Source organism: Labrus bergylta, chromosome 17 (genome assembly GCF_963930695.1).
Source record: "Labrus bergylta chromosome 17, fLabBer1.1, whole genome shotgun sequence".
Classification (NCBI taxonomy): domain Eukaryota; kingdom Metazoa; phylum Chordata; class Actinopteri; order Labriformes; family Labridae; genus Labrus; species Labrus bergylta.
In genome coordinates this window covers 4,676,354-4,703,922 of record NC_089211.1, presented here as the reverse complement: position 1 = coordinate 4,703,922, position 27,569 = coordinate 4,676,354, and the positions used below count along the sequence as shown (strand labels likewise).

At 40.3% G+C, this 27,569-nt stretch overlaps 1 protein-coding gene across 6 annotated transcripts in view; it reads left to right on the top strand.

Moving 5' to 3' along the window:
- The window catches only part of tjp2a (tight junction protein 2a (zona occludens 2)), a 37,571-nt gene extending 10,060 nt beyond the window's left edge, over positions 1–27,511 (top strand). For 2 of the 6 annotated variants that reach the window (XM_020636018.3, XM_065965280.1), the window contains exons 3-25: positions 6,569–6,622; positions 11,894–12,018; positions 12,783–12,885; positions 13,119–13,857; positions 14,100–14,203; positions 15,435–15,588; positions 16,663–16,774; positions 18,132–18,262; positions 18,362–18,449; positions 18,606–18,756; positions 19,202–19,310; positions 19,748–19,967; positions 20,217–20,404; positions 20,525–20,620; positions 20,791–20,870; positions 20,958–21,168; positions 22,038–22,138; positions 22,249–22,473; positions 23,753–23,854; positions 23,984–24,205; positions 24,634–24,711; positions 25,357–25,442; positions 25,625–27,511. In XM_020636018.3, coding sequence (XP_020491674.1) covers positions 6,569–6,622; positions 11,894–12,018; positions 12,783–12,885; positions 13,119–13,857; positions 14,100–14,203; positions 15,435–15,588; positions 16,663–16,774; positions 18,132–18,262; positions 18,362–18,449; positions 18,606–18,756; positions 19,202–19,310; positions 19,748–19,967; positions 20,217–20,404; positions 20,525–20,620; positions 20,791–20,870; positions 20,958–21,168; positions 22,038–22,138; positions 22,249–22,473; positions 23,753–23,854; positions 23,984–24,205; positions 24,634–24,711; positions 25,357–25,442; positions 25,625–25,781 — 3,636 coding nt within the window. In that variant the 3' untranslated portion in view covers positions 25,782–27,511. Of the gene's footprint in view, positions 1–1,170; positions 1,457–4,989; positions 5,146–6,568; positions 6,623–11,893; positions 12,019–12,782; positions 12,886–13,118; positions 13,858–14,099; positions 14,204–15,434; positions 15,589–16,662; positions 16,775–18,131; positions 18,263–18,361; positions 18,450–18,605; positions 18,757–19,201; positions 19,311–19,747; positions 19,968–20,216; positions 20,405–20,524; positions 20,621–20,790; positions 20,871–20,957; positions 21,169–22,037; positions 22,139–22,248; positions 22,474–23,752; positions 23,855–23,983; positions 24,206–24,633; positions 24,712–25,356; positions 25,443–25,624 lie in introns of those variants that run through there. The other 4 variants (XM_020636015.3, XM_020636014.3, XM_020636016.3 and 1 more) reach the window with 4 other exon arrangements.
- Positions 27,512–27,569: the final 58 nt, after the last annotated feature.

Below are 27,569 nucleotides of genomic sequence, written 5' to 3'. Positions count from 1 at the left end.
GTTGTCTATAGTTTTCAGGACCTTTGCTTCAGCTTCTCGCCTATAAGAGCTTTACATTTTTCACATAGCTCACTAAGGCAGCCACATGCTACTGTGTGCTTAACATTTGAAGTTTTAATGGTTTTAGCCTCTTTATTCCAGTAAAAATGAACGTCATTGCTGAGCACACAGTGATAATTAAAACAATAAGTTGCTTCAGGCTTCACTGCAACAGTTTGTTGAAGAGCCTTTCCCTGTTGACATCACTATGCCCCCATGCGCAAAGGCATGTCCATCACAACATTGTTGTCTCAGTTTGGTGTAGAAGGTTTTGACAGGCTCGTAAACCCTGACCTTATCAACACATTTGGGATGACCTGGAGCACTTATTTTAAACTGAGTCATCACCTACAATCAAACATCAGTGATACTTCTTTTTTTTTTTGGCTTAATAGGAGCAAATTCCTGCAGCCCAATTTCAAAATCTGATAGAAATCCTGAAACCAAGAGTACATGGGTGTGGTGACATTTGTTTTTACATCGAAATGCATTTTGTTGTTGAGCATAAGAAACAAAATGACACTAATTGCATCAAGTTAAGAGAAAATGATTGAAAAGTTAGAATTGATTTTATTCTTGGTTGTAAATGTTGATGAGGAGCATAGTGCTTGTTTGTTTTTTCTTGTAAAGGAGCTTTAATTGATCCAATTGTTTAGTGTGTATTGAGAACTAAGCCTACCTTATGTGTAAGTGGGACTTTAGTATTTGCCTTATTTACAAAAACCTTTCGACTAGGAGCCCTTATAAGGTAAAATGCTGAAAATAAAAACGTTTTAGATATATTTATTTGAAGTACGTGTTGCTGTATAGACTGTATAAACCATAGACTGTAAATAGTAAAGTGTTTTTGAGCCGTCTGTCTGGGACGGTCTGGGAGCCTCACAGCATGCTTCCTAAAAATCAATGGGAGTTTTAGACGAGTCCATGTCAGGTGCATTAGAGGTGAAAGACCCCTCCATACATGTGTGAATAATGTTATAATGTGTTCGTTATGGCTTAAAATAAATAGACACTTTATCAAATTCAAACGAGGCTGCGTTAACAACACGTAGTTATAGTTTTGTGTTATCTATATTAGTTGCTCTTAAATTGAACCCCCTCCCCTAACTCGCATTTGGTTTCAACCTCAAGCGAGCTGGGAGTCGTCGGCGCAAATTTTAGCTGTGAATGTTTAAATCTTCGCACTTGTTGCGAGTAAAGTGCAACATTTTAAGTAAAGAAGACGACACTGTGACTCTTTCGACACTGTAAATCCAGCTGTTTCCTCTATCCGGGTCCGACTCGGACCAGAAACTCTGAACTAGTTATAGTTTTGTTTAAATCTTTTGTACCACTCCGGGACAGTTCAAAGTGCGTGATGCCTGTTAACGGAGGGGGGCTGCTCTCTTTGAGCAGATACGCAACGCAGTATTTCATCGTAAGTACCTCCATTGCTTTATTTCTCCTAAATGTAAAGGCTGAGCAGTAAAAGTACTGTTATAATCCTGTTAAAATGTTGAATTCTTGTGTTTTTGTGGAGAAATGGTTCTTCCCGAGTATCCATGATTCCCAGTTGAAGCCTGTTGCATCCTGCTGCACCTGCTATGGTTGCCCGCTTTGTATCAATTGGTTAATTTAGTTTGTAAAAAAACAAGTTAAAATTCACTGAATCCCTCTTTAAATGTTCTTCCCGTCGGATAAATCATATTGATAAGTCGATTTCTGCCATGTCTGATCGTCTGGACTCGTTTGAAGTGCTTTGTTTCAAAGTATTGTTTTGTCTTTTGGGGGTCGAAACGTCATTTCTGCATCATTATTTCTTTCATATTTATGTTTATAAAGCCAAAGGTGGATGTTGCTTGCTGCGTAGAAAATTATAACTCAAAGGCTTTGAACACACCTGTCCAAAGTAATTATTAATTATGACTGTTTTGTGAAGTTTGTTGCGGTGTGTTTTGCTGTTCTCTCTTGAGCCTCACAGTGTAATGTCGCTTTCTGCCCGATTGGGGGCAAACTTGTGCAACTATTCCATGACCCTCCTTCAGAAGTAAATAAACAGTAAAACTGTCTGATGAAGGATACCCTAAACCTAACCCTTGGAAAACATCACGTCAATCTCACAGATTTCCCATCAAAAATAATTGATTGATCTTTAAAAAATATAGAAAATATTTTACAAAAGTCTGGCTCATGTGTTACTTCATACTTTACAAACAACAGGTAAAAATGTGCATGCTACCTCGGGGTATCCACACAGTCATTTTGTTTTGATGATAAATGCTTTACAGCACTTTATACAGGCACATATACTTAGTTTTGTGATTACCACGTTAGAGAGAGCACTAACTATTCTACAATGTTTCTGCACAGTTTCATGTTGTGCAACAGTTTTTCTTTTTTAAGGCTTCTGAATAAGTTTTAACCATATAGGCATAAGGTGTCTTACCCTGTGCTTGATAAATAAAATGATATACTTATACAGTCAAATAAATCCTTAAAAGTTAAAGAATATCAATGAATGTGATTTAAGATATCACAGTAAGTGCTTCAGTAGTAAAACACAACATCCATTTGTTCTCCTGACTGATAGTTGTTTTGATATTGCTCTGTCCATATTGAGTTATTTTTGTCTAAAATCCCTCTAATATCTGTTTATTTCAATGCAACATGGACAGTTTGTAACTGACTCAGCGAGCTCTATAGAGCTGATTGGCTGTTTCAAACATACCTTATGTTCTTGAACGCTGATGACATGCTGTGTCCTGTTCAACAATTAAGCAATACAATTTTCACCTGCAGTGTTTAAAAGCTTTTGTCATGACATAAATCTTTTTCTCTGAAGATGATCACTAAGACATGATTGTGTGTTTTTGGTAACGACGAGCTCACCCCCCTTCATTATTAAAACACAAACACACACAGTGAAGGAACAGAGGCATGCCTTTTAGTCCCAACAAATCATAACAGCGTGATTATTTTCTTTTTAATTGTGTAGCTGCCGTTAAAAACGTTTATGTTGTCGGGGAAAATGCTAACGTTGTGTTGTATCCACATTATAGCAAATTCAATCAAATTACACTTTTAAATCACATCTTTATGATCAGATTTAGCAAAGAGGCTGATTGGCTCATTTATCTGAAAGATTTGTAGAAAATAAATAGCTTGTTTCTGTTTTCTGTGTAAACTGATTTGTGGTTTTGGTCAAAATACAACAATCAATTTTATTGTATTTTATCACTTATAATAAATCCCTTATTCTCTCCCAAATGTGTCCCTGGTAACGACTGTAATTTTGCATGATGTAAATTTTCTTTCATTATATTTTTTCAACTAAAGTCGACTCACACATCCTGTTTCTTGTTTTATGAACAGTCATCTCATTCTCTAAATAATTAGTTTTCTGAAATCCCGTCCTGCGAGGTTGACCCAGTATTTCAACCTCCCCCCTCATTAGTGGAAAATGTGTTTTGTGTTTTGTTATATAATGGCCGACACTCAGGAGGCTGGGACTTATCCGACTTGCTCGCCTGCGAGCAGCCGTCATAATCATATCACATTGCACTAGAAGACGGTCTGATTCAAACGGTTCTGACCTTGCCTCAAGAATTTCTGATGGCTTGCTTCAAGTCATTTATCAGACTTTCATGAGTTTATGTTTTTCCTCTGTCCACACACAGTCCCGCTGCAGATTTCTGTCCTTTAGTGAAAATGTCTTGATGATTATTTTCTTTATCAATACATATAGAATCAATACGTATATTTAAAGCAACAAAAAATACATTTCTTCTACCTCAATCCTGACCAGGTATGTTAAGAGAGGTGGGATGGTTTTGGCTGCTGCAGCTCCAGTTTGTCATTTTACCAAACAGGTCCATTGTATTTTGACTTTTGATTTATTTTTAAATAATGTACTTTTTATATCCTGAGACTTATAATGTGACCAGAACATTATACTTTATTTGCCTTTACTTTTTATTTTTAAGTCAAATGTTCATCCGTCCATGACATATGATACAACATTATGTTGATATTATAAAGCACTTCATCAAGCAAATGTATTCATTCAAATTAAGCTTTTATAGCTGTAAAATATTTATTTTTTGTGACCATGGCTCATGTTAGAGCCTGTATTTAACTTTACTTTTCAAATCATTTCAACCCTTAAAGCTTTTAAAATGTACCTAATACACTGCCCTGTTTCAAGGGAAGTCAATGAGTTCAGGAACATTCTGGTAACAGATGTTTTTCTACGTCATCTGATTAGAAAGTTTAAGATAAAACTCCAGAAGAATACATTTAATGGCTGCACAAAATAGAAAGATCCCATCTCTTTGTTGTTTTTTTGTTGCTTTTGGAAGCATTCGTCCTGTTTTTTTAATTCACACTCGGCTCTTTGTGGTCTCCTGCTGCAGCTGCTGGTCATCTGGTTTTCCCCCCTGTGGGCCAGAAGATCAAAAAAGTGGGTTATGATGGGTGAGCTGCCAGTCTGAGTCGTGCCCCCGTTTTCACTAAGCCTGGGCATGAGATGTCAGCGGCACACAGATTTGACTTTCCACTTTATTACTAAACAAAAAATTAAATCCCCATTACTTCAATTACTTCCAATCCTACCCATTGTGCTTCTCAGTCAGTCGTATTTGCACTCAGAGCACGTTGACTGTGACTTTGTCTTTATGTGGTGTGAGAATCTTCTCGGGGAAACTTGGAGGAGAGTCTGATCTATCTCAGGTGCCGTCATCACACCCTAAGTGTGGAGGGTGATTTGTTGTTGAGTTTGTAGATGAACATTGGGATGTTTAATCACCGCGTGCCTGTGCAGGAATTGGTGTGTCTGAATGTTTACACTGTCTGCAGACGGTGGGATTTGTGCTGAATGTAGGCCAGCAGAATCCCTCTTACGTCAAAGGCAGGCAGGCGGGCAGATGCAGGAAGAGAGCTGCTGGTGGTTGTGCAGCTGTGACCATGGAGGAGGCTGTGGCGCACATCAGTCTGCCAGAGCACCGCTGGCGTTGAGCAGGGAGAGACGCAGATTGGAAGAGACGCAGAACACAAGCGATGAAGACCGTCCTCAGCCTGCACAGGAAATGGGCCCACGCGGTCAAGACCATACGTATCCTCCAGGGACTCGTGAGTTTGATTCTGCTACTGTGGCTCAGATGTAAGGCGGCGAGTGTCTCGGTCAGGCAGCTGGACCTGACTGGACGTGTGTTTGTGGACATCAGTGCTATTGTTTGTCTTCAATTACGTGTTTCAGAAATCATTTGCGTGTGTTTGAGTTGACTTTTATTTTGTAAATTAGGAACTCTCAACTTAAAAAAGTGGCATCAAATGTTTTAAGATGATAGTTTCAGATCCAGACTAACGATGGTATTTTAAAAACAGCTAATGTTGTGTGTCAAATCAAAACTGTGACTTAGAGATTCATCTTTTATAGAGAAATTGAAGCAGGGTTTGTTTTTAAACTCTGGAAAACAACCTCATCTTGTTGGTCTATGAATATTATAACATTTCTGATGTTTACTTCATTGAGATGTATTGAATGGACAGATTGGATTGTTGATCAGTCACTGATCTGAAAGCAGATTACAAAAATTACTCAAGCTGGAAAAGCTGAATTTTTAAGTGAAGAGCTGAACGGTTTAGTGGTACTTTTTTCTGTGTTTCAGTACTCTGTAATTCCACTTTAACTCTCTTTAATTAATATTTGATTAAAGAATGTTGTGCATCGTAAAGAGGGATGGGATTGTTGATTAGTCACTTAACTGCAAACTCAAAATACATTTTGCACAGTTGAAACATCTTTGTGGAAGAATAGAGGCTTGTTCTCTGCTGCAAAGAGGAAGTGACTCACTATTGGACAAGATGTAAAGCCTTTTACTTTGAAAGGACTTGTGGAGGGACTGATTGGATTATTGATCACTAAACAGGAACTAATGAATATGAATGTCACGTCTATTTTAAAATATTAAAGAAGAAAGTGGTTTCAGCCTTTCAAATGAAAGTATTTTTTTTTACTTTCATGCCATTTGATATTTTTTTAAGGTGTTTTGACTCTGACAACAAAACTTTGAGACATCTGTTTGGTTTGCTTTATTTCTTGAGTCTTCACAGTTCATCAAAAATGGTTGTTGACCTGATTTGCAATAAAAGCATTTCTCAGTAACAATGTTACACTGTGCTGAGCTGTTTGGTTTTTTTGGTTGCTAAATGACTTGAAGTTTAACAGGTGTGTCTCTGGAGGTTGATTTATACAACCTGTTGGCAGCTTTGTGGAACAGTCTGGAAGGAGTCCCTTCATCCTGAATTAAGTGCTTGTTTAAAGGAGCCAAGAGATGTTCAAGTGTCCTCCTCAATATTTAATCAACCTGAGCCAAAAGTCCCGTTGTTGTAAACAGCCAGCTGTGGCCCCTCATTGTTCTTCTGAGAGCTCCTCGTTGTGTAATGAGAGCTCGGGCTAATGAAGTGCCTCTGTCGTTACATGATGTATTACATTATTAATCTGTCCAGTCAAATGAAGGTAGCCATGGTAATCTTTTCTTTCTGTCCACAGAACCCGGCCATGGAGGAGACCGTGTGGGAGCAGTACACTGTGACCCTGCAGAGGGTGAGTCCATCTGCACCAAACACACCACAGCTCATCTCATTCCCAGTGTTTACATTTCAGTCATAAACCTCAGGCTGTGGGCCAGTGGGGCTGTTATACCCACAGGAAGTGCATTTAAATTATTGGTTTGATATGCTGCAGTCAGATGAAACACATTCCCCAGTCCACTGAATGAGAGCCAGAATACTTTAATGCAATGGTGTAATAATTATTTATTTGAACTTCAGAAATATATTTAATTAGCCTTTAGATGAGCTTCCAACATATCTTTTATATAACTGTTAAAGTGGTGTAGCATTAAGCAGCTACAAACATCAAAAGTATGTGGAGAGGAAAACAGAGCTACATGGAGACACCATAGGTTTTTTCAGACCAAACAGTTCTGGGGACTTTTTGAAGAGGAACTATCCTCTAGGGACTACTCAATGTGGGGGCTTTTTTCTGTCTGAATTCCCACCACCATTGTGCTGAGAGAGTACCTACCCTGAAGCAGGAGCTAAAAAGGTTCTTCTAAACGAGGATCTAGGAAGTCAAATAGTTCATAGTTCCTGCGATGTGGAATCACTAAAAAAGGGGGAAGTTTCCAACAGTTCCTAGAACTATGAAAAAGTTCCTGCGGCCTGAAAACGCCTCATGATGTAAGAATATTGAAATAACATTGATCAGGTCTCCAGATCAATGCACCTGTTGCTCCATATTTACTAAATGAACATAAAAGGGTTGTCAAGATACCAGAATTCTAAAATTCAATAAAATTAAGCTAACTTATTACTTAATAAATCGTTTCAGCTCATAAACATTATAACATATTTGGGCAATTAATGCAGTGTTTATGTGCAAGACAGTGTCTTCAGTTGTCCCCAGAGATACAGAGATATAGACCAACTTCAAAATATTCCACCTCAATTATCTCTTGTAATCCAGTTGAATTGACCATTGAATCTGAAGGGACCACTGCGGCTCTCTAACTTTCACTCACAGCAGCAACATATGACTGCAGATGGCTTTTTTTCAATCAAAATAGTGGATGTCTTGTCTTTATAAAACACATGGTATTATTGAATTTGAAGTCTTAAAAAATGTGAAAACCTAAGAACAGATAATGAGACACTGGTTGCATATTCTTCATAACTTAATCAAATTTTAAGCTGTTTGCAGCTATGTGTATTACCCAGCAAAATCTAAAAAAAGGTCTCTGGAAACTTTAAGCTGTGTCCACCGAGCATTGGTTGATCCACAAAAAGCTTTCTGCTGATTTCAGACTAAAAGGTTTCCATGAACAAATAAGAACAACAAAAAGAACATTAACTACAGATAATAAAACTTCAAAAATAAGTAAAAATCCCATGAAAAATAAACGACCAGTAAATAGAGAGAGGTCCAAAACACACACATGCAACTCCAGCTCATTTCCATAATTATCACCAAAGACAAGAAAACAATTGCTGCTTAAACATGGCTCCAAAAGCAAGACAAGCCTCCGAAATGATCAGATTTTTCTAACTTTATTTGCTTGATTGCAACAGTTACAATTTGGGTTACAACATGGTTCCCCGTGCACAGCCTGTACGATCTCAGGTTGCAGGATTGTACAGTGACAAATAAATCAATAATCTGTGGCACACTCTAAACTACTTAACTGTAACTTGCATGTTTGCTCACAATAAAGTACAGTTTGGGGTTCAGTGTTTTGTCCAGGGACACTTTGACACGTGTCCGCAGAAACAGGGGATCAAACCCCAGACTCTCCGATTGAAAGTTGAACGACACTACTGCTGAGCCGCAGCTGTGGTCATAGGTGAAGGTCAATATAACCTTATGACCGTCACATTCTATGAAGGTGATATCTCAGAAACACAAATGTAATGATTGGCAGGTGCATACAACCCCAAACCAGTGTTTCTGCTTGACTTAAAAAGCACAAACATTAAACTTTATTAGAACAAAAGGAGGTATATAACAGCTTTTCATGGTCAATTTGATCAAATACGTTAACTAAACTACAAACCGTACCAATAATTAATTGCCGGTTTTTGTTGTTTATAATTTCAATACCCTGTGTTACTCAGATTCTAGTTGAAAGAAGAAACATAGAGCTAGTTACAGCGGTGGTACATCGACTTGGTTGTAGCAGACAGGGTGCAGACTGCAGAGAGAGAATGATGATTGCTGGCACCTGAGACTTGTGTGAGGGGAGACAGAGGATACACATCTTTAATACTTTTTAATTCAATAAGTGTATGATTAATTTGTGCTGCATCACACCTGCAGCCACGTTCCAAACTGTTGAACACGTGAATGAGTGTGTGAGCAGAGCAAACAAGATGAGCTTCTGTAATCACCACCATGAGCTCATTGTCTCGTGCTGGAGGTTTACTAAAGCCAGAAAAGCAGATTTAGGCCAAAAAGGTCGCTCTGCTGCAGGCGTGTGACCCCTGACTCTCAACCTCACTACAAGCAGCTGTCACACTCTGATTATTCTCTACATCTACTATTTATTCTCTTTGACTATTTGCTATTTTTTAAATATGTTGACTTCATCTGTCCCTAAGGGGATATCCTATTTTAGTTGTTTAAATATCTATATTTATTGGGGGCATCATAGAAAGGTTTGAGTTCCTGAGCTGACAATAATGTTTAAGTTAGCACGAGGCGATCAAGCTCTGCACAATGATGCCAATGATTTTGAATATGTCAGAACAAAGAGAAAGGAGACTGAACATTTTTATCAACAAAGTATAACATTGTCTTAACATGTCGCTGTCAACTTACCGGTAACACCTGCCAGCCTCAAAGATGATTCATTGTGACATATTAAAAGTTCAATCATAGATAGTTTCCTCTCTCTGAAACCTTGTTGAGAGATGGCTTGTTTCTTAACGCTGACAGAGTCAGATAAAGCCGTGCTCATAGCTGGTAACCAACTAATAAAGCATGGTAGTGAGAGGTTGTGATAACAATGTATCAAAGCAGGTACTTCACTCACTCACTCAGTAAACATGAAATATAACCCTTTGCACGCTTACTTTAATTGAACCCGAGCTTATCTGGCCTCTTCCTAGAACCAAAATCTGAATCAGGTTTATAGCCAAATAGGTTTACTCATACAAAGAATTAAAAGTATCAAGGAGCTTAAATCAACCAATGACTGATTTATACTTCCACGTCAAATCTACAACATAGCATACACCATAGTGTAGCCCTGTACCTACGCAGAAGCCTGGCCTGCACCTCCTCAAATATTTAACAGTACGTTGAAACAACGCAGACTGCAAGCCCAGTCATTGGTCTGCAGTTTCCTCTCCTGGCTTGCACCACATGTAAAACAATGGGATCTTATTATGACAAGAAGCTAAATATATGTGCTTTGTATCATGAACCTCTGTTTGTTTAATGTAGGCTAACAGCCTGAGCTGAACAGTGCTATCAAGTTCCATCCATTACATGCCAAGCTTTACATTCATCTCCGCCGATGTCTCGTTTCTTTTTCTTCTTTGCAGTAATTGCAGTAAAATTAACCGCTGCTCAATATTTATCATCTCTAACTCTAACATAATACGCTTGGTTTCAGTCGCCATGGTTTTCCTGTACACAAACAAGCAGAGAATGTGGCGGAAAATGCAACTGGCGTTATAACGAGACTAGAAATCTCTCTGTCAACTACAGGCCACCACTGTTTAGGTTCAACAAAGAAGTATAAACCAGGCTTAAGATAAAAATACAAAAACAATTTAAAGACAAAACATGTACAACAGGTGCACTTGAGGTGCAGTATAGTAATGCATGTATGACTAGATGGTTTGAGGAGTTGGTGAGTGCAAATATCTTCCTGTAAACAAGACACAATATGAAAAGTAAACAGACAATATTCAAGTCTCACTACAACCACAATAACACAACCCAACTCAATCACTATGTCCCATGCATTTGTTTCCCACAAGGCCACTTTGCTTAAAAGGGAAGGCTCTGCACAAATAAAGTACGGTCTAACAGATGGCCCCGATAACAAGTTTAAACTCTAAAACAAGGTTTAAGGTTATCCTTTTTCTGCTACTAATCACTAATGAGAGCTTTGTTGAATAAGACTCTTAACGTCCACCAACCATTTGTTCTACAATTACACACACACATACATACATACATACACACCTTTATATCCTCTTTCACACTGTTTAATTTCTTACATCTCTTGTAGCATAGTTACAAAGTTGTCAGCTTTCTCGGCTGGAGCGTCTTTGCTTTATTTTTTTACTCCCTTCATACTAATATAGCAATTTTCCGGTTTGTACTTCAGTTGAAAAACTTCATGTCTTTTTTTTTTAAACGGATACTAAAAACTTTTTGGCATCTCAGGTTCATAAAACCATGTCAGACCCTGCTTTGTTGTCTCATTTGGCTAATGAGAGGTTGACTTTTTATTGACATCTGACAGCAAAACTTTTTTTAGGTAATTTACACTAAACATTTTGATCAAACAACTCATTGGATTTTTCTCATATTTCTGTTTTTTAATGACAGGAGGTTATACTTTTTTAAGATAATCATATCAGAGCAAAAGAGGCTGTTCACATCTCCTCATGTTCGCCTGTGTTTGCTTCTCTGTCTCTGTTTTCACTTTCTCCCTCTCTCTGCCTCCACTGCCATCTGCCAGAGACCGAGCGGTGAATAGTGCGTGGTTTTTTTTTCTTTTTTAAGTACAGATGGGATGGAGGGGATAAAGAGGCAGGGTCAACAAATCTCTGACCTAATCTCATCTGAGAAAACTGGAGCAGAGGCAGGTAGAATCACACAAAGCCGCAAAAACGTCTCCAAAGACTTAAGGTGCCTTTCCAAAGAAAGAAAATCACATCCCATGATGGAATGTATAATTGACGTACAGACACAATGGGTGCTTGAGATCATTTTGAAGTCGACAGATGTCATACAGATGATGGACATGCAGGCCCTGAACTGCTGCAGCGGCATACGTGACTGCTCTATGCACAACAGTAATCACAATCAGAGTCAAAATCTCTGTAATCGCCCCGGACAATACACATACAGCCATCATAATACTGTTTGAGCTCACACACACCACAGGGATTACAGGACCTCCCGCTCTCTCTCCCACACACACACACACACACACACACACACACACACACACACACACACACACACACACACACACACACACACACACACACACACACACACACACACACACACACACACACACACACACACAAATGAAGATTCTACTACATTTAAATGTTTTCTTTTTGTTCTCAGGATCCAAAGATGGGCTTTGGCATCGCAGTGTCAGGAGGGAGGGACAACCCGAACGAGGATAGTGGAGAGACATCCATCGTGGTCTCTGATGTCCTGCAGGGAGGACCCGGTGATGGCTTGTTGTTGTGCGTGCTGTTATTTTTCATAATTGAGTATAAATCCCTAAACTCCACACACACAGTACACTCAGAAAACATTAATAGACTATAGAGCAGTTTGCCATCAGTTAAACTCTATAATACAGACAGATGCTCGATCTAACCTGGCCCTGTTTGTTCATATGTTTGGGTGTTTAAATTGATTGGTTGATAGCTCCTGCCGTTTTGGAATCTGTCCAGTAGATTGCAGCGACTGCGATGGCTAAACTAAATCCTCATGGGCAAAGCAGCCGGTCAAAGTACAACACTTAAAGTGATTATTTTTGCAGCTGAAAGGCTCAGATTTGTATTCAAGTGACTGACAACATCATAGAATGGATAAATACAGAGACAGACCTCGATATAAAGGGGTAAGAGGCTTTTTAAAATGATCAAAAAAAAAAACTGATCAGTTTTAAATTTCTACCTTCAAAGTCAGCAGACTCCATTGACAAAAACAGTAAAGCCCCTTCTGACAACAACTAGAACATTTCAGGACAGCCTGACCCTGATACTTAGCACACTTATCCTTTCCACACATCCGTCAGAGTGGTAGATTTCCCCTGTTGTTGGGAAGAGTTTTCTAATATAAATTATGTGACTACTGCTGACGTTGATTAGTACTGAAAAACTCCCCGTTCTCTCCAGCATGTTTTTATTTCTCTAAAAATGAATCCTCCCATTTGAAGCAGTTACATTTTTTTGATTCAGAGAAGAAGTTGAAGCTCACATCAATGTGTTTTTGTGTTTAGTGAGAATGACCGAGTGGTGCAGGTGAACGCCATCCCCATGGAGGGAGCCATCCACTCCTTCGCCGTGAATACTCTAAGGAAGTGTGGCAAAGTGGCAAAAATTGTAAGTGAATCTTTTTTTGTTTTCTGAATCCTATTATTGTTTTTTTTAATTTTGAAATAATTGAAGTTGTAATGATGTGACTATTTTTGAAACTGACCACCCTTTACCCTGCATGTATTTCCTTTCCTGTCTTTCTAAACAGTTAAAAACAACAATGAAAGAATAAAGATTTTAGTGATTTATTTGTTTAAATGACCTCTGTGACGTTGGTTCTTCTTTGTTTTTATTAACAGACAGTCAAGAGGCCCAGAAAAGTTCCAGTCAATCTGCTGAATCGTCCTCCCTCCCCTGATGACAGAGTCTTCAACACCGATTACAACGATGAATACAACTATGACCAGGACCACCGGAGTGTGTACAGCGGGCGGAGTGTTGGCGGGCGGGACCACAGCATGGAGAGGGAGCGTGGCGGAGGCGGCTACATGGATTCTGGCTACCAGACACGTGAGCGTGACTACGACAGGGATTATGACCGGAAGGAACGTGGCAGGAGCGCAGAGAGAGACCTGAGCCCGGACCGACAGTACAGGAGAGATGGCAGCAGAGGGCGCGTATTAGACAAAGAACGCAGCCCGGATCGCCGCTACAAGAGCGAGCACATGCTGGACCGGGACTACAGCCCAGACAGAAGGCCCCGAGACCACAGCCCGGATCGGCGCTATCGCAGTGAGAGAGCCCTGGACAGGGAGTTCAGCCCAGACCGACGTTACCGCAGCGAGCGGACACTTGACCGCACCAACAGCCCGGCACGAGGTCGTGGACGAGACCACAGCTTCGAGAGAGGGCGTGAACATATACCGACTGACCCCAGAAAGCATGATGAGCCTCTGAGGAAGAGTGGGAGTAGAGACCGCCTGGACCGTACGCCGTCACCTGCAGCAATGCCCATCCCTGTGTCCCGCCCTGCTCGGGACCTGGAGCCGCTGGAGAAACCCTTAAATGTGATGCTGCTGAAGAACCGACCCAACGAAGGTGAGCTACAACTCAGTGTTTTTACCATGTACTGCTGTCAGTGCTGCTAGACTGTTTTATGATAAGAATGCTTTTATGAAAATGTTGTGAGTAAAAAGATCAGTACAAAGAGCATTTACAGAAACAGACCTCTGAGAGTGTGAGGAGGGGAGAACAAGAATACTGTAATATTAATATGGGCTGAATAACCTCTTTATGTGTTGATTCTATACTATACTAACAGTTTCTTCCTCTCTTCTTAGAGTATGGTCTCCGTCTGGGCAGCCAGCTCTTCATCAAAGAGATGACCAGCACAGGACTGGCCAGCAGAGATGGGAATCTCCAGGAAGGTGACATCATATTAAAGGTAAGCAAACGAGCTCTAAAAATGTGGATTACATATAATCATTAATTCTTCTCTCATTCTTATTTGCTCGGTCTTGTTAACATCAAAAGCCTAAAGATACCCAAATTACAATTACATGATACACCAAATCACTGCACTCCAAAGACTGAACAAATAAAATCTTCTGCATATCTGATGGATGAATTATGGACTGATTTATCAAAATGTTTGTAGACTAGTCTTCCACTTTGGTCTAAGTGGTACAACTGCAAAGTCTGGGAGGGCAAGGTAGCTTTATAAATGCAGAACAGTTCATGTAAGGAACTTTACATCGAGAAAGACATTTCAAAAGTAAAAAAAAAAACAGTGGGGATGCTGGTGGTGCAGGGCTTGGTGGACTTGCCCCATTGTGGAGGCTGTGGTCTCCGTACGGGCGGCCCGGGTTGTAGTCGAGGCTCTGGCTCCTTTTCAGCGTGTTGCTCCCCACTCTAAATCTGAATCTGAATCTGAATCTCTCTCTCTCTCTCTCTCTCTCTCTCTCTCTCTCTCTCTCTCTCTCTCTCTCTCTCTCTCTCTCTCTCTCTCTCTCTCTTTCCGTCTCTCTCCACTGTGTCTGTTACTATCTCTCGAACTGGGGTACAGAAAGCCCAAAAATAAATATGAAAAAAAGAAAAGCATTGAAAAATCAATAAAGATAGATTAAAATAAATCATTTTAAATGAAAAAGAATCAATACAAAGCAGAAAAGAGTGAAGTTGTGTGTTACCCTTAGTGAAATCAATGTAATACAGTAAACTAATTAGTTAAGGGTATAATTTCAATGCGATCACACGTTCATTTGTTCATTATTACTGAGTACTTTGTAAACCATCTTTAAATCTATATAACAGGTAACTCGAAGCCTGTGTAAAGATGTCAGGACAGGCATCGTGAGCTCAGTTCTCTTTCCTTAACTCTGACAACTGCGTTCTGATTGGTTTAGCAGCTTTTCTGTTAAATAAGAAAAACCAGACATGAGACTGTGAGGATTTTGTGACCTCTTTTAAAAAAAAAACTGAATTAAAGCTCGGGATGCAAAGCAGCATCCAACATCAATTAAAACACTTAGAATCTCTCTCTGTCTTCATAGCAATACTAAAGTTCTTAAAGACTTCAGGTCATCCTGTTGTATTATTGTATGTCATTAGTGCAGTGATAAGCACCTGACGTTCTCCCCTTATGCCCCCTCTCTCTCTCTCTCTCTCTCGGTCAGATAAATGGCACAGTGACAGAAAACCTGTCCCTCTCTGACGCTGGGAAGCTGATCGAGAAGTCTCGTGGGAAGCTGCAGCTGGTGGTGCAGAGAGACAGACGGCAGGTGCTGATCCGAGTCCCCCCGATGGTCGACAGCGACTCTGAGCTCGATGGTGAGAGTCTCTCGAATCTGAAAAGCAGCAGATCCTATCCAGTGTAAAGACACAGCTGGCCACCATCATCATATACAAACCCACTGCATATGAACTTCATCTTATCAACTGTGGAAACATTTCTGCTGTTGTTGTTGTTGTTGTATTTGTCCATCAAACCTGTCTCATTCATAAAATAAACGTTTTACTCACACATCAGCTTTATTGAATATTTAATGTGTTCGACAACACGGCACCATGAGCTAACCACAGATCCACCAAACTGTCATCATTACTGACCACCGCCATCACTCTTTTATACCTGTTTTTAGTGTCACATGACCAGATGTGCTGCTCTGATTGGTCAGGGCTAATCTAGATAAGTGGTGTGAGTGGATTGTTCGCTGACCAAATGTTTGCAGGGAGGTGGGGGGGGAATCGCCGAAAGACTTGTGACCCACTTTGTCTGTTTTGGGACTCTGTTTGTGTGTGTGAGAGTGTGTGTGTCTGCTTGTGTGAAAGTGCTCACTCCCCTCAGGCAGGGTGATCTAATCCGTCGTCATAATCCTGCTATTGGATATGACAGAATTTTCATTATTTTAAGGTTCGTACCGCCGCAGCCTTCTGGTTCCTGCCGTCCAGGATCACTCTGAGGAGAGATCTCTTTAACAATAGGAACTGATTGTGTGCGTGTGAATGAGTTCAGGATTTAAAGCTCTGCATGGTTCAAATCACCTGAAGTGCTTCAATCAATCCTGCCGTGATCCAATCATTGCAAATGCAAGCATAACTTTTCTTTTTTTTTCAAAACAGAATCAAAATCTCCTGCATGGTTTCAAAATCCAGATCGTCTTTGCTGTTTATAAATACAATTACTGTGCTAATCAAATTTTTTAGTTATGCAACCATCATTTGTTTGGTACCATTGTGTTTGTGTGTTTGTGCTCTTCTCTGCGTCCATGACCTGTGGGCTGTTTGTATTATGTAATTTTCAAAATGTACAGGTGCATCAAGGAGAAATGAAGCATTTTACTCTGTCAGGCGAGTTTGAATGCTAATTACCTTGGTTCAGATATTTTTATTGTTATGTTGCAGATATCTCCGAAATAGAATCGTACCGCTCCTACTCTCCGCAGGATGACAGGCGAGGGCATCACTCCGACCTCTCCTCCCACTCCTCCAATGAGAGGCTCAGAGACAAGCCCAGGTAAGCTGCTGTTATATCTTGCTGCAAGGGAAAGGAGATATTTCCCACCTGAAGACTTAATTGCTTGATTTGAGTCTTGCACGCTTGAGCACAATCTTTAGATGATCAAAGCCAAAAAAGAGTACAGCTGGGCTTATATTTCCCCCGTGTTTTTATTCTCTGTGTGTTAAATACAGCAGAAAAATGGGGATAATGCAGGATTATGTTGATTTGTGCTCCATGAAGCTTAGCCAATCCTTCACATTAAATTAATGAGGAGGAATTTCTCTGCATCCACCAAGAGCTATAACAACTGTATATTTGTGTTTCATCAACCATTCTGCAATTGTGTTGACAAATTTGAAGAGATTGTTGCTCTCATCTTTGAGAACACATTTTTTAAAGGGATGATTTACTTTAAACATGTGTCAGGATGTAGAGAAACCAAAAAAAGCTTTGCTCACAGCTCCTAGGTTGTGATTCAAGTGACATCAAGATTGAGCTTTGGCGCAGAAAGTTGCCTCTGTTGCATCACCTTATTACTCTGAACCTTTGATGATCTAGGGATGCTTGAAATAACTATTGAAACTTTGCACATCCAATTCAAAGTGTTGAAACTTTTCTTATATTTCTTAGATATTTGGCTCCTATCAAAATTGGGAATGTCAAACAAATATGCTTGATGTTGAAAATGTATTACACTTTCCAAATCGACAGGTGTTACATGTTATTGAAATCCTCCAAAGGAGATGTATTTGATCTTTTCAAATTAAGTTGGTATCTTCCTTAACATGAGGCAACACCTGCGAGCTAGTCCAGGCAGTCAACTCGAGCTGCACTGATTTCACACTTGACATGCCTCATTCTAAACTATCACCTGACAACACCTCTTTCCAAATAGAGCTCTATTTAAGATGCAAGATTTCCCGCTCTCTTCCTCTGCTCTTTCACTGCCAGCTCTGACCTGCACCAGTACCAGTACTACTGGTGGATGCCAGTCTGACTGGGGGGGTTTAAGATATCATCCCATCACTCCTCAAATATCTGCATGTGAATTCAGACTGTGAGGAGAGATGAGGTCAGAGCCTAGACGCCAAACAAATATTTAAATGATAAATATACTACGACGGATTTGTCTGACTGAACGGTAGCAGTGCTCACAGCATCTTTTCAGGCTTTGTTTTGTTTTGCTTTTGGTTGAGGATTAATATTAAATGATTCTCGTTGAACCTACTGTATTTACATCAGTTCATCAGAAGGTTGCCTAAATTTCAAATTCTGTGGCGCTGGTTGAGGTATACTGTTTTTCTGAAGAAGCCCAAAAATAAACCTTAAAAAAAATCTCAAATATGATTGATGGGGTTTTTTTTGTTACCAGGGAAGACCCGCCCAATAGACTGGCAAAAATGGGAGCCATGCCAACCCCATTCAGAGCACCTGACAGAGCTGTTGAAGACACGCCCCCTTTGCAGGCAGAGAGGGAGGAGCCACGCTCAGAAACACCTCCAGGTAGACATGCGTCTCTCCTCTGAGTATATCACGCTTTGATCATTAACCAGTCTTTAGAAGCAGAGTAAATAAACATGCTTGTTTCATTTTCTGTTTCAGAAGTCCCAGCACACAATGTAGCCCCAAAGGTTCACGCGCCCCCGAAGGTGCTGCTAAAGCCGAGCATAGAGGACCAGGATGTATACGGGTCAGTATCTCATGAACAATCTTTCCCATTGACACTGATCTCACATCTGTTGTTGATTATCACTCTCTCTGTATGCTCATTTCGATTGTACATGCATTTCTCTCTGTCCTTTCCTGTTGTTGTAACTCTATATAATAATGTGTATTTATTTACCAGGCCGAACACGGTGATGGTTCAGTTCCAGAAAGGAGACAGCGTGGGTCTGAGGCTGGCCGGAGGGAATGATGTCGGTATCTTCATCGCTGGCGTTCAGGAAGACAGTGCAGCTGAGAAGGAGGGACTTCGCACAGGAGACCAGATCATGAAGGTGAGACTTCTTTTATTTCACATGCAGATAAAAGACAAGGAGTTTGATAGTCAAATGGATCCTCATCTTACACTAACAGCATCTATTTAATGTAACAAAAAACACAAGATAAAGAAACTTAAGGAAACTGAAACTTAAATACTATAATAAACAAAATCCAAAAGACAAATCTGTAAGAGAAAGGCACGATGAGAATCTGCTATCACACCAACCATGTCAATGTGTTGGGCCTCTAACAGATTATTGTGTGCTGTCTCTGGGTTCAACAGTTCAAGATGGGCTTAACCAGAAGTAATCAGCCTTTTATCAACTCAAGAGCCGGAGTTCTGCTGTCTTATTCCTAATCCTTTCTTCATAAATGTCCAGTCCACCTTTATTTCAGTATTCTCTATAGTAATGCTATCTTTTTAATGCTGAGTCTTTTCTGTTTTTTTGTCTAACTTAGGTCAACAACATTGACTTCAGAGGCATGGTACGTGAGGATGCTGTCCTCTACCTTCTGGAGGTTCCTAAAGGGGAAGATGTTACCATTCTGGCTCAGAGCAAACCTGAAGGTATTGTTATTTATGGATCATGGCTGCAAACACAGCAAATCAGAAATGTTTATTTGTAGTTATTTATAGATGAAAACAAAACCTGAATCTCCAAATGAAGTGACTTTGTCTGCAATAAAGATTTCTGAACTTTGCATTAGCTTGAATGAAAACATGTGTACCGAAACACCAGGTTTGTTTAAACCTCTTTAGCATTAAACCTGATTCTGATCTGACAAAGCTTAAACTTTTTAAAACATTTTTTAGAAGTACAGTGGCAGCCTGAACAAAGGAGCAAAAACCGACACTGCTGATTCACTTTAATGGCCAAATGTATGACTTCTCTGAAGGGAAGAAATATATATGCTAACATCAGAGACAAACCATGATGTATTGAGCCATGTTGTAAACCAAATCCAATAAAACTGTGATTGATTCAGCATTGTTTCACTCTTCAGTGTACAAGGACATTTTGGCGTCTGGCAGAGGCGATTCCTTCTTCATCAGAACCCACTTCGAGTACGAGAAGGAGGCTCCTCAGAGCCTTCCCTTCAGCAGAGGAGACATCTTCAAAGTGACAGACACGCTCTATGATGGTAAACTGGGCAACTGGCTGGCTATCCGCTCTGACAAAGACAACAAGCTGCTGGAGAAAGGAATCATCCCCAATAAGAGCAGGTGTGTGCAGTGATCCTAGTTCTGCTTGTTGTGCATGGATGATAAGTGTTGTTAAAATGAATTGATATGTTTGCCTAAGTAATGATAGTGTTGATCGTGCTTTCAGCTCTATGGTGCAGAGATGAAAGGCTCACATTTATCAGGAGTCATTACTAAACAGACAGAGTAGAAAGTTAAGACTTCAAAGAAAAAAAAGAGTCAGTAATTAGACATTATGTTGACTGATATGTTTCATATTCCGTCTTATAGAGCAGAACAAATGTCCAACGTGCAGAATGCTGCTCGGGCAGCCTCAGGTAACGACAGAGGTGACTTCTGGAGGCTGAGAGGTCAAAGAGCTGCGAAGAAGAAAGACTTAAGAAAGAGCAGAGAGGATCTGAGTGCAGCCCCGGTCACTACACGATTCCCTGCCTACGAGAGAGTGGTGTTACGTGAAGGTACCCAAAATCTGATCTTTTTTTGCCATTTGGTCTTTCGCTCAAAGGTTTCAGCTGTCATGTTTGTTTCGTCCCTGTTATCTTGTGAATGGATTTGATTGTGGTTCCTGTTTCTTCCAGCTGGTTTCAGGAGACCTGTTGTGATATTTGGACCCATTTCTGATGCTGTAAATGAAAAACTTGCCAACGACATGCCCAATGAGTTTGTGGTTGCCAGTGAGTGCTTTTATCATTGCCTCTTTGAAGTTGTGCTGTTGCACTTTGTGTTTGGTAGTGTTGTATGACATATGTAGGTAACACACTGAATATTAAGAGTACATAAGGATGACACATTCCTGCACACGTTCCTCATTCTGAAAATTTGAATAATGTCTTCCCCCTCTCAGAAACGGAGCCCAAAGATGCAGGAAGTGAGAAATCCTCTGGAGTTGTCAGACTGAACACCATCAGACAAATCATCGAACAGGTAGGATACACACTAGAAAAATACTGCAGCTTTATTAAAATACTGTTTCATCATCTAACACTGACCCACCTCCTCTTCTTTCCTCAGGACCGTCATGCTCTGCTGGATGTGACTCCCAAAGCTGTGGACACTCTGAACTACACCCAGTGGTATCCCATCGTGGTCTTCCTGAACCCGGACAGCAAGCAGGGCGTCAAGACCATGAGGAACCGTCTCATGCCCGGATCCAGCCGCAGTGCGCGCAAACTTTACGAGCAGTCGGTCAAGCTGAGGAAGACGTGCTCGCACCTTTTCACTTGTATGTGTTACGATTGAAGTTCCTGCAATAATGCAGTATTAAGAAGTATGACAGGCTCAGATTGTTGACAGGATCTCCACTTGGATCTCAAAGTTCAAGTCTTTTCTTTTAACCATAAACAGCTGTTACATCTATCTCTCTGAAACCCTGATTCCATTGATGAAAGCTTAAAGTACTTTGATGAACATGAACGTGTTTGCTACTGCTGATATCTGTTTGTTTTAAAGTGTGACTTTGGTGCTTTTAAATGGCAAGTCTGAAATACACACAACAAAACAATTAAACAAACTTATCTAGGCAGCAGGAGACAAGCAACTCCTGTGTTCTGCAGGATAAAAATGACAGTTTCTATCAAAGGGGGTCTGTTGTCCTGATGAGAGCAATGTAATGAATGTTTCCGGTTTATATTGAAGAAATTCAAGCTCTATTTGCAGCTGTGTCATGGCTCTCAGAGGAGATCTTCTGCAGCAATTCAAAAATGTGAGATCAGATGGAGACAATCAGAGTTCTTAACCACAGTGAACCTAGATTAAAGGATTTGTTGAGATGCAGAAGCAGATGTCAACAAGGAGTTTAAAATAATACTTTAAATTATGACTCTGTGTATTTGGAGTGTACTCATCTTAAAGTATCTAAAACACTAGATTACATGCTTTGTGGTGATATTAAACTTAAGGATGAGTAATCCACAAATTTAGCTTTGCATTCTTAAAACAGACTGTGTTAAACTCTCAAAGTCAGACAGTTAAGAATCCATGCAGCAGTCAGAGCCTGTCCTCTTTCTTTCATTAATTCTTCCTCTCTGCCTACATATTCTACATATTTTTTTGGCTCACTTTTTTTTTTCTTTTTGTTTTGTGCACATTCAGCAACTATCGACCTGAACTCTGCTAACGACGCGTGGTACGGCAGTGTGAAAGATTCCATTCAGGAGCAGCAGGACAGAGCTGTTTGGGTGTGTGAGGGCAAGGTGAGTCCAGCATATCTGACATTTTTCCCAGTATTACATCATGTGAGCTTGACTAAGATGTGCAAATCTTCTAAATACTTTGGCACTGAGTATGTTTTATCTCTCCTCAGCTGGATGGTTCAGAGGAGGACCTGGATCTCCATGACGACCGCATGTCCTACCTGTCGGCGATGAGTGCAGACTACCTGAGCATGGACAGCCGCCTGACCAGCGACTATGAAGACACAGCAGATGAGGGCGGGGCTTACACCGACAACGAGCTGGACGAGACATTAGACGAGCCGCAGCCGGTGTCAGCCATCAGTCGATCCTCAGAGCCCGTGATGCCAGACGAGGTGAGAATGACTTCTGATACTATCAAACACTGAACTGTGTGTCTACTGAATCTAATGGACCAGAAAAATCTTCACGCTCATGTCTTTTGTGGATGACGTGTGGTCCCCCTCCTGTTTGGGCACATTTCGATTCAGTCTGATTTATAAGTCCTGCCTATCACAAATGTTATCCCCATGTAGTGTGGGTTTGAGCGTTTGATCAATAGCTTCACTTGAAGAAGATTTATTTTGGGGCTTTTTATGCCTTTATTCTAGAAACAGAACAAAGGATAGAGTCAGAAATAAGGGACGGAAGAGCCACCGGTCGGACTCGAGCCTGGTCCGCCCAGCCTGAGGACTACAGCCTCCCTACATAGTACACACTATCGATACAGAATTTTCGGAATCCATTATCACATTGATATGAAACCAACTGGACAGTAGCTCATGTTGACTGACGGGCTGCTTGGTCATTTAGTTGCAAACGTGAGTGTTTTGTCCTGAACTGAATGCATTTATGAATTGAATATTGGAAAAAACATTTAGTTGCTCTTATTGGTTTTTAGCCTTTAAATGGCATTTTGGTTGCTCATCCTTGGACATTGGGAAATCATTCAGAGTTTCAGACTATTTTGCATTTTAAAAGTGCCGGCTGTTGAATTTCTACCCAGAAGTTTGTCTCACAAAAAAATGTCTTTTGAAGAACTGAAAGGTTTGTTCAGCCAGTTGTTGTCTGCACATCCGCTGTGGTCAGGAGATCAACACAGGATTTACATCTCATTTTTGTATGGGACTATACGACAATGATAACTCAGTGCAGAGCTCTTTTTGTGCTGCAACAACAGTTGGCAATGTGGAGGACAGTGCATTATGTTCTCTGCAGAAATGTTCAATAAGGCCTGGACTTCATTTTCTGCTCATCTGTTGCGTTCTGTCTTCAGTTATTCCACTGGACATAATGAACAAAAATACACATTGTTATGCTGCTGCAGATTTTCAGAAATTGCTCAAAAAAAAATCAGGGAGTACTGTCCATTCAGAAATGTTAAACAAAGAAAGCAGCATCAAAGGTAATGTACAGTTTTACCTGCTGGAGCAGAAACCTTTTATAATAATGTACCTGGAACTCAAACCAGTTTCTTTGTAAATGCACCAAGTTCCCTCAATAGTTCTCTGTCCTTGAAGTGGAAACACACCTTTTGTGTCCTACACATACTCCCCTTTGTTTACTCACTCTCATTTAAACTGTGTTTACATAATCTAACCTTGACTCCCTGTGTCTGTTTGTGTGTGTGCTTAGAAGCCTCAACCTGAACCCCGGGCTCGTCTCAGGTCAGGGAGCAGAGATCTGGCGCACAGAGAGCCGAGCCCTCCCCCCTCTTTTGTCCCTGAACCCCCAAAGGTGAGATCTATCCTCCCTCCTTTTTTTCCTCCCATAAACTCCACATAACATCACTCCATCTAACCTTTCCTATGATGACCTCAAACAGTTCAATCAAAATGTAAAAGTGGTCCCTACTGTCCTCACCAGTCCTCTACTGAACAGGTGAGGGCTCAGACTCGGACGGACTCATCGAGGAGCTATGACTCCCACTCCAGCAGCACCATCAGCAGTGACGCAACGGGTGGAAACAAACCAGCTCCCCCTCCTGTCTCCCTGAAGCCAAGCATGAGCCGTCTGAACCAAACGCCTGAGGAGCAGCGACCACTGACGGAGGAGGAAGACCCTGCAAACAAATCCTTCCTGGGCAAGGTTGGCATCATATTTGTTTCTTTTTATTCCACTTTAAAAAAAAAAAAGTCCTACTCTGACGGTTTTCATCTGCTGTTTTCCGTTAAATAAATATTTAATATTTAAGAAAGAGGCCTTGATTTAGTGAAATAATTGAATGATATATTAAATCATTTTGACTTCCCTGTTCCCTCTTTTGCTCTTTTTGCCTCTAATGTGAACTAGAGAACAGGTGGCCAGGTAACTGAATGTGTCAACATTTGTCTTGAATGTTTGTTTCCCTCCCTTCAATCCGCAGTTACTCATCATCAGTCAACACGCTGTTCTGCCATTTCCTTCAAATAACAGTCACTCCTTCATGAATCGTGCCATCATGTGGATGTGCTGTTTACGTCCAGTAAATTGAAATGTGCTGAAATGTGAAGTGACTTTGATTTGTTTCCTCTCAGATCAAAGCTTTTGAGAAGATGGACCACTTGGCCCGAGCTCAGAGGATGCTGGAGCTGCAGGAGGCAGAAAATGCTCGAGTCAGTTTTGTTTTTATTGTCATCATTTGGGCTGAATAAATTAGCATTATTATTTCGAGCAATGCTGAAAACAAGGATGGAGAATTGTGTTTTTGTTTTTTTGATAGAGTTAGTTTCAAGACTTTTCCACACGTGCCAAACTCCAGACACCCACTCTGTCAGGTTAACTATGACTCAGATAGTTTGACTCACATAAACCTCTTAAAGACATTTATACACTAAACCCCAACTCTCAAACTGAGAGGGCAGCAGCTCATAACTGTCAGTTTAGAAAGGAGATCAAGGAGTAGAAGAGAGAACTCCCATGATTCCCCGCCAGCCACAATGCCATCTTTTGTTGTTGTTTTGATTGAGAGCCCCCTGGCAGCAGGATTTACAAACTGTGTGTTTAATTCAGACATGCTAAGACTATTTTTATATATATATATATATATATAAGTTAAGTTATTTCACAAAAGTCCTGCTGTGTTTTTGGTTAACAGGATTATTATATTGAATAGTAACCCCCTGTACCGCGGTGCGTACCTCCAGAGTCCTGAAAGATGACTTGCAACCCCTGTGTGTCCATGTACAGTTTAGATGTCTTATAGTGTTTTATTCAAAATGTTCTGACATATCTGGGTCTGCTCTCTTTGCTCTGCACAGCTGGAAATCGCACAGAAGCATCCAGACATCTACGCCGTCCCAGTAAAACTGCCAAAACCCAACCTCAACCGTCCTCAGCCAATAGGGTAACACCACAAAACTGACATTTTGTTGTTAGGATGTTGTAGCTGATTCAGCTTTATTATTACAGAAAAGGTGAAACTGTTGGATCATGTCTGTGTGTGTCTGTGTGTGTCTGTGTGTGTCTGTGTGTGTCTGTGTGTGTCTGTGTGTGTCTGTGTGTGTCTGTGTGTCTGTGTGTGATCAGTTCCAGCTCCAACCCCGAGCAGCAGACTCCCTTCAGGCCACATTACTCAGAGAGCAGAGGACACGAGGACGACGAGGCCGAGTACCGCCGGCAGCTGGCCGACCAGACCAAGAGAGGATACTACAACCCTCAGAGATACAAAGACACCGAGCTGTAGGCATGGCAACAACACAGTGACATCATCTGGACTCCTCACACTCAACCACTAATAGCAGACACTGTTTGTTCCCCGGGTACCAGAAGCTGAAGCTTTACCTTCAGAAAAACTTTTTTTCTTGTAGCCTGAGAAGATGGGAACTCAAAGCCACAGCTGTACACGATGTTCTTCAATCTGTACAAAAACCTTACGCTTTTCTAGGCCATACATACAGTTTACATACACACAACTCCTTAATATACAAGACATCTGAAGACATAGGCCAGATATTTCAGTGTAAATATTCTTTTTGTGTGTCTGCAGAGGACTTTGTTACATGTTTATGTTTCCACACTTCATGAACAACAGTTTTTTGTCTCTCACAGTTTACTGTCACTTTAGAGTCACACAGCTAAGCACAGTAATCTGAAGTAAAAAAAGATTATGATTATAAAAAGCCCAGAAGGATGTAAAACATTTTTTTTGTAGTTAAGAAGTTCAAACATTTCTCTTTTACTTTTTTTACTTAAAAAGTAAAAGATATTCTGTCCTCTGACCAATACAGTACATATGATTTTATACATGTTTATTCTCTCTGGGTGGCATTTAATAAAAACAAAACAAAATCTAAAACATTTTACCGTGCTGAACATCCAGATACAAAGAGAACTACAAATATGGACTATTATTATTACTTTTTAGGCAAACTGAGCGTGGTAATATGTCCAGTCGCCATCCCAGATATCATTCAGTGAAAACAGAGTGAAAAGTCTTTTTTCTGTGCATCACATAAAATATTTTTTTATCCAAATAATTCAACACCTTTAAAGAATTCTTGAAATCCTTTTAAAGATTTTCAAAGGATTGTGAGATACCCTCTCTGTCTAACAGAGGGAAGCATCTGTTTTACCTTACAAAGTACTTCAGACTGTGTATTTGTTTCACCTCCGGCAAAAATTGTTTTTAAAAATCCATTCCTATCTTGTGCAACTGCTCTGATGTCAAACAAGTTAGTGAATATATTCATCATCAAGTCTTATCTCATTGATTTTTACACCTTTGCATTCATTGTTGATCATTTATATTTACACCTAATTGTGAAATATGTGTGCATTCTGGGATGCGGCATATTGACAAGTGCCTTGTATTTGCTCTGTTAGATCAGATTTAAAATAAACAAACTGTACTTTACTGTACACTGACAGAAGAACACACAGTTTAGTGATTAAAAGAACCATACAATGAAATGAAATAATTTTTAGAAAGACGTCTGTGTTTTCAACAGATTCACTGAACTTTTTGTCTTGATGTGAAGTTGGTGCACTTCACATAAAGTAGGAGGCTGTACCAGTGCCTGTAAAGAATTTCTATATATCTGTAGGTTAGCTGGAGATGAACACCAGGAGAATAACATCAGGCTCTTATGCGGGTTGTGAAGAAAGTTCTAGATGTCTGGATTAAAGAGTTCAACTCTTAAAGATGTCGAGTCAGCAGTTTGTATTCCTTCTTAGTATCAGCTTCCAGCCAGAGACAATCACGTTATTGTTGTGTCTATGTTTTTATATTGAATAGAAACTGAACTCTGTCTAGTCTTTGTATACAGGAGCGTCTGGAATGTGGTGAAGACAATCATGTTGTTTGATCAATTTCTTTTTCATGTTTGTTAGTTTGTGATTTCTCTCTTTTTTTTTTTTAGTTTGTGATTTTAGTGGTGCAGAAAATATTCAAATAAATAAATCTCTTTTTTACAAGCTGTTGTCCTGGAAGGGTCCGGTTCCACTTTTGTTCTCGGGGCATTTTTTTAGTGAA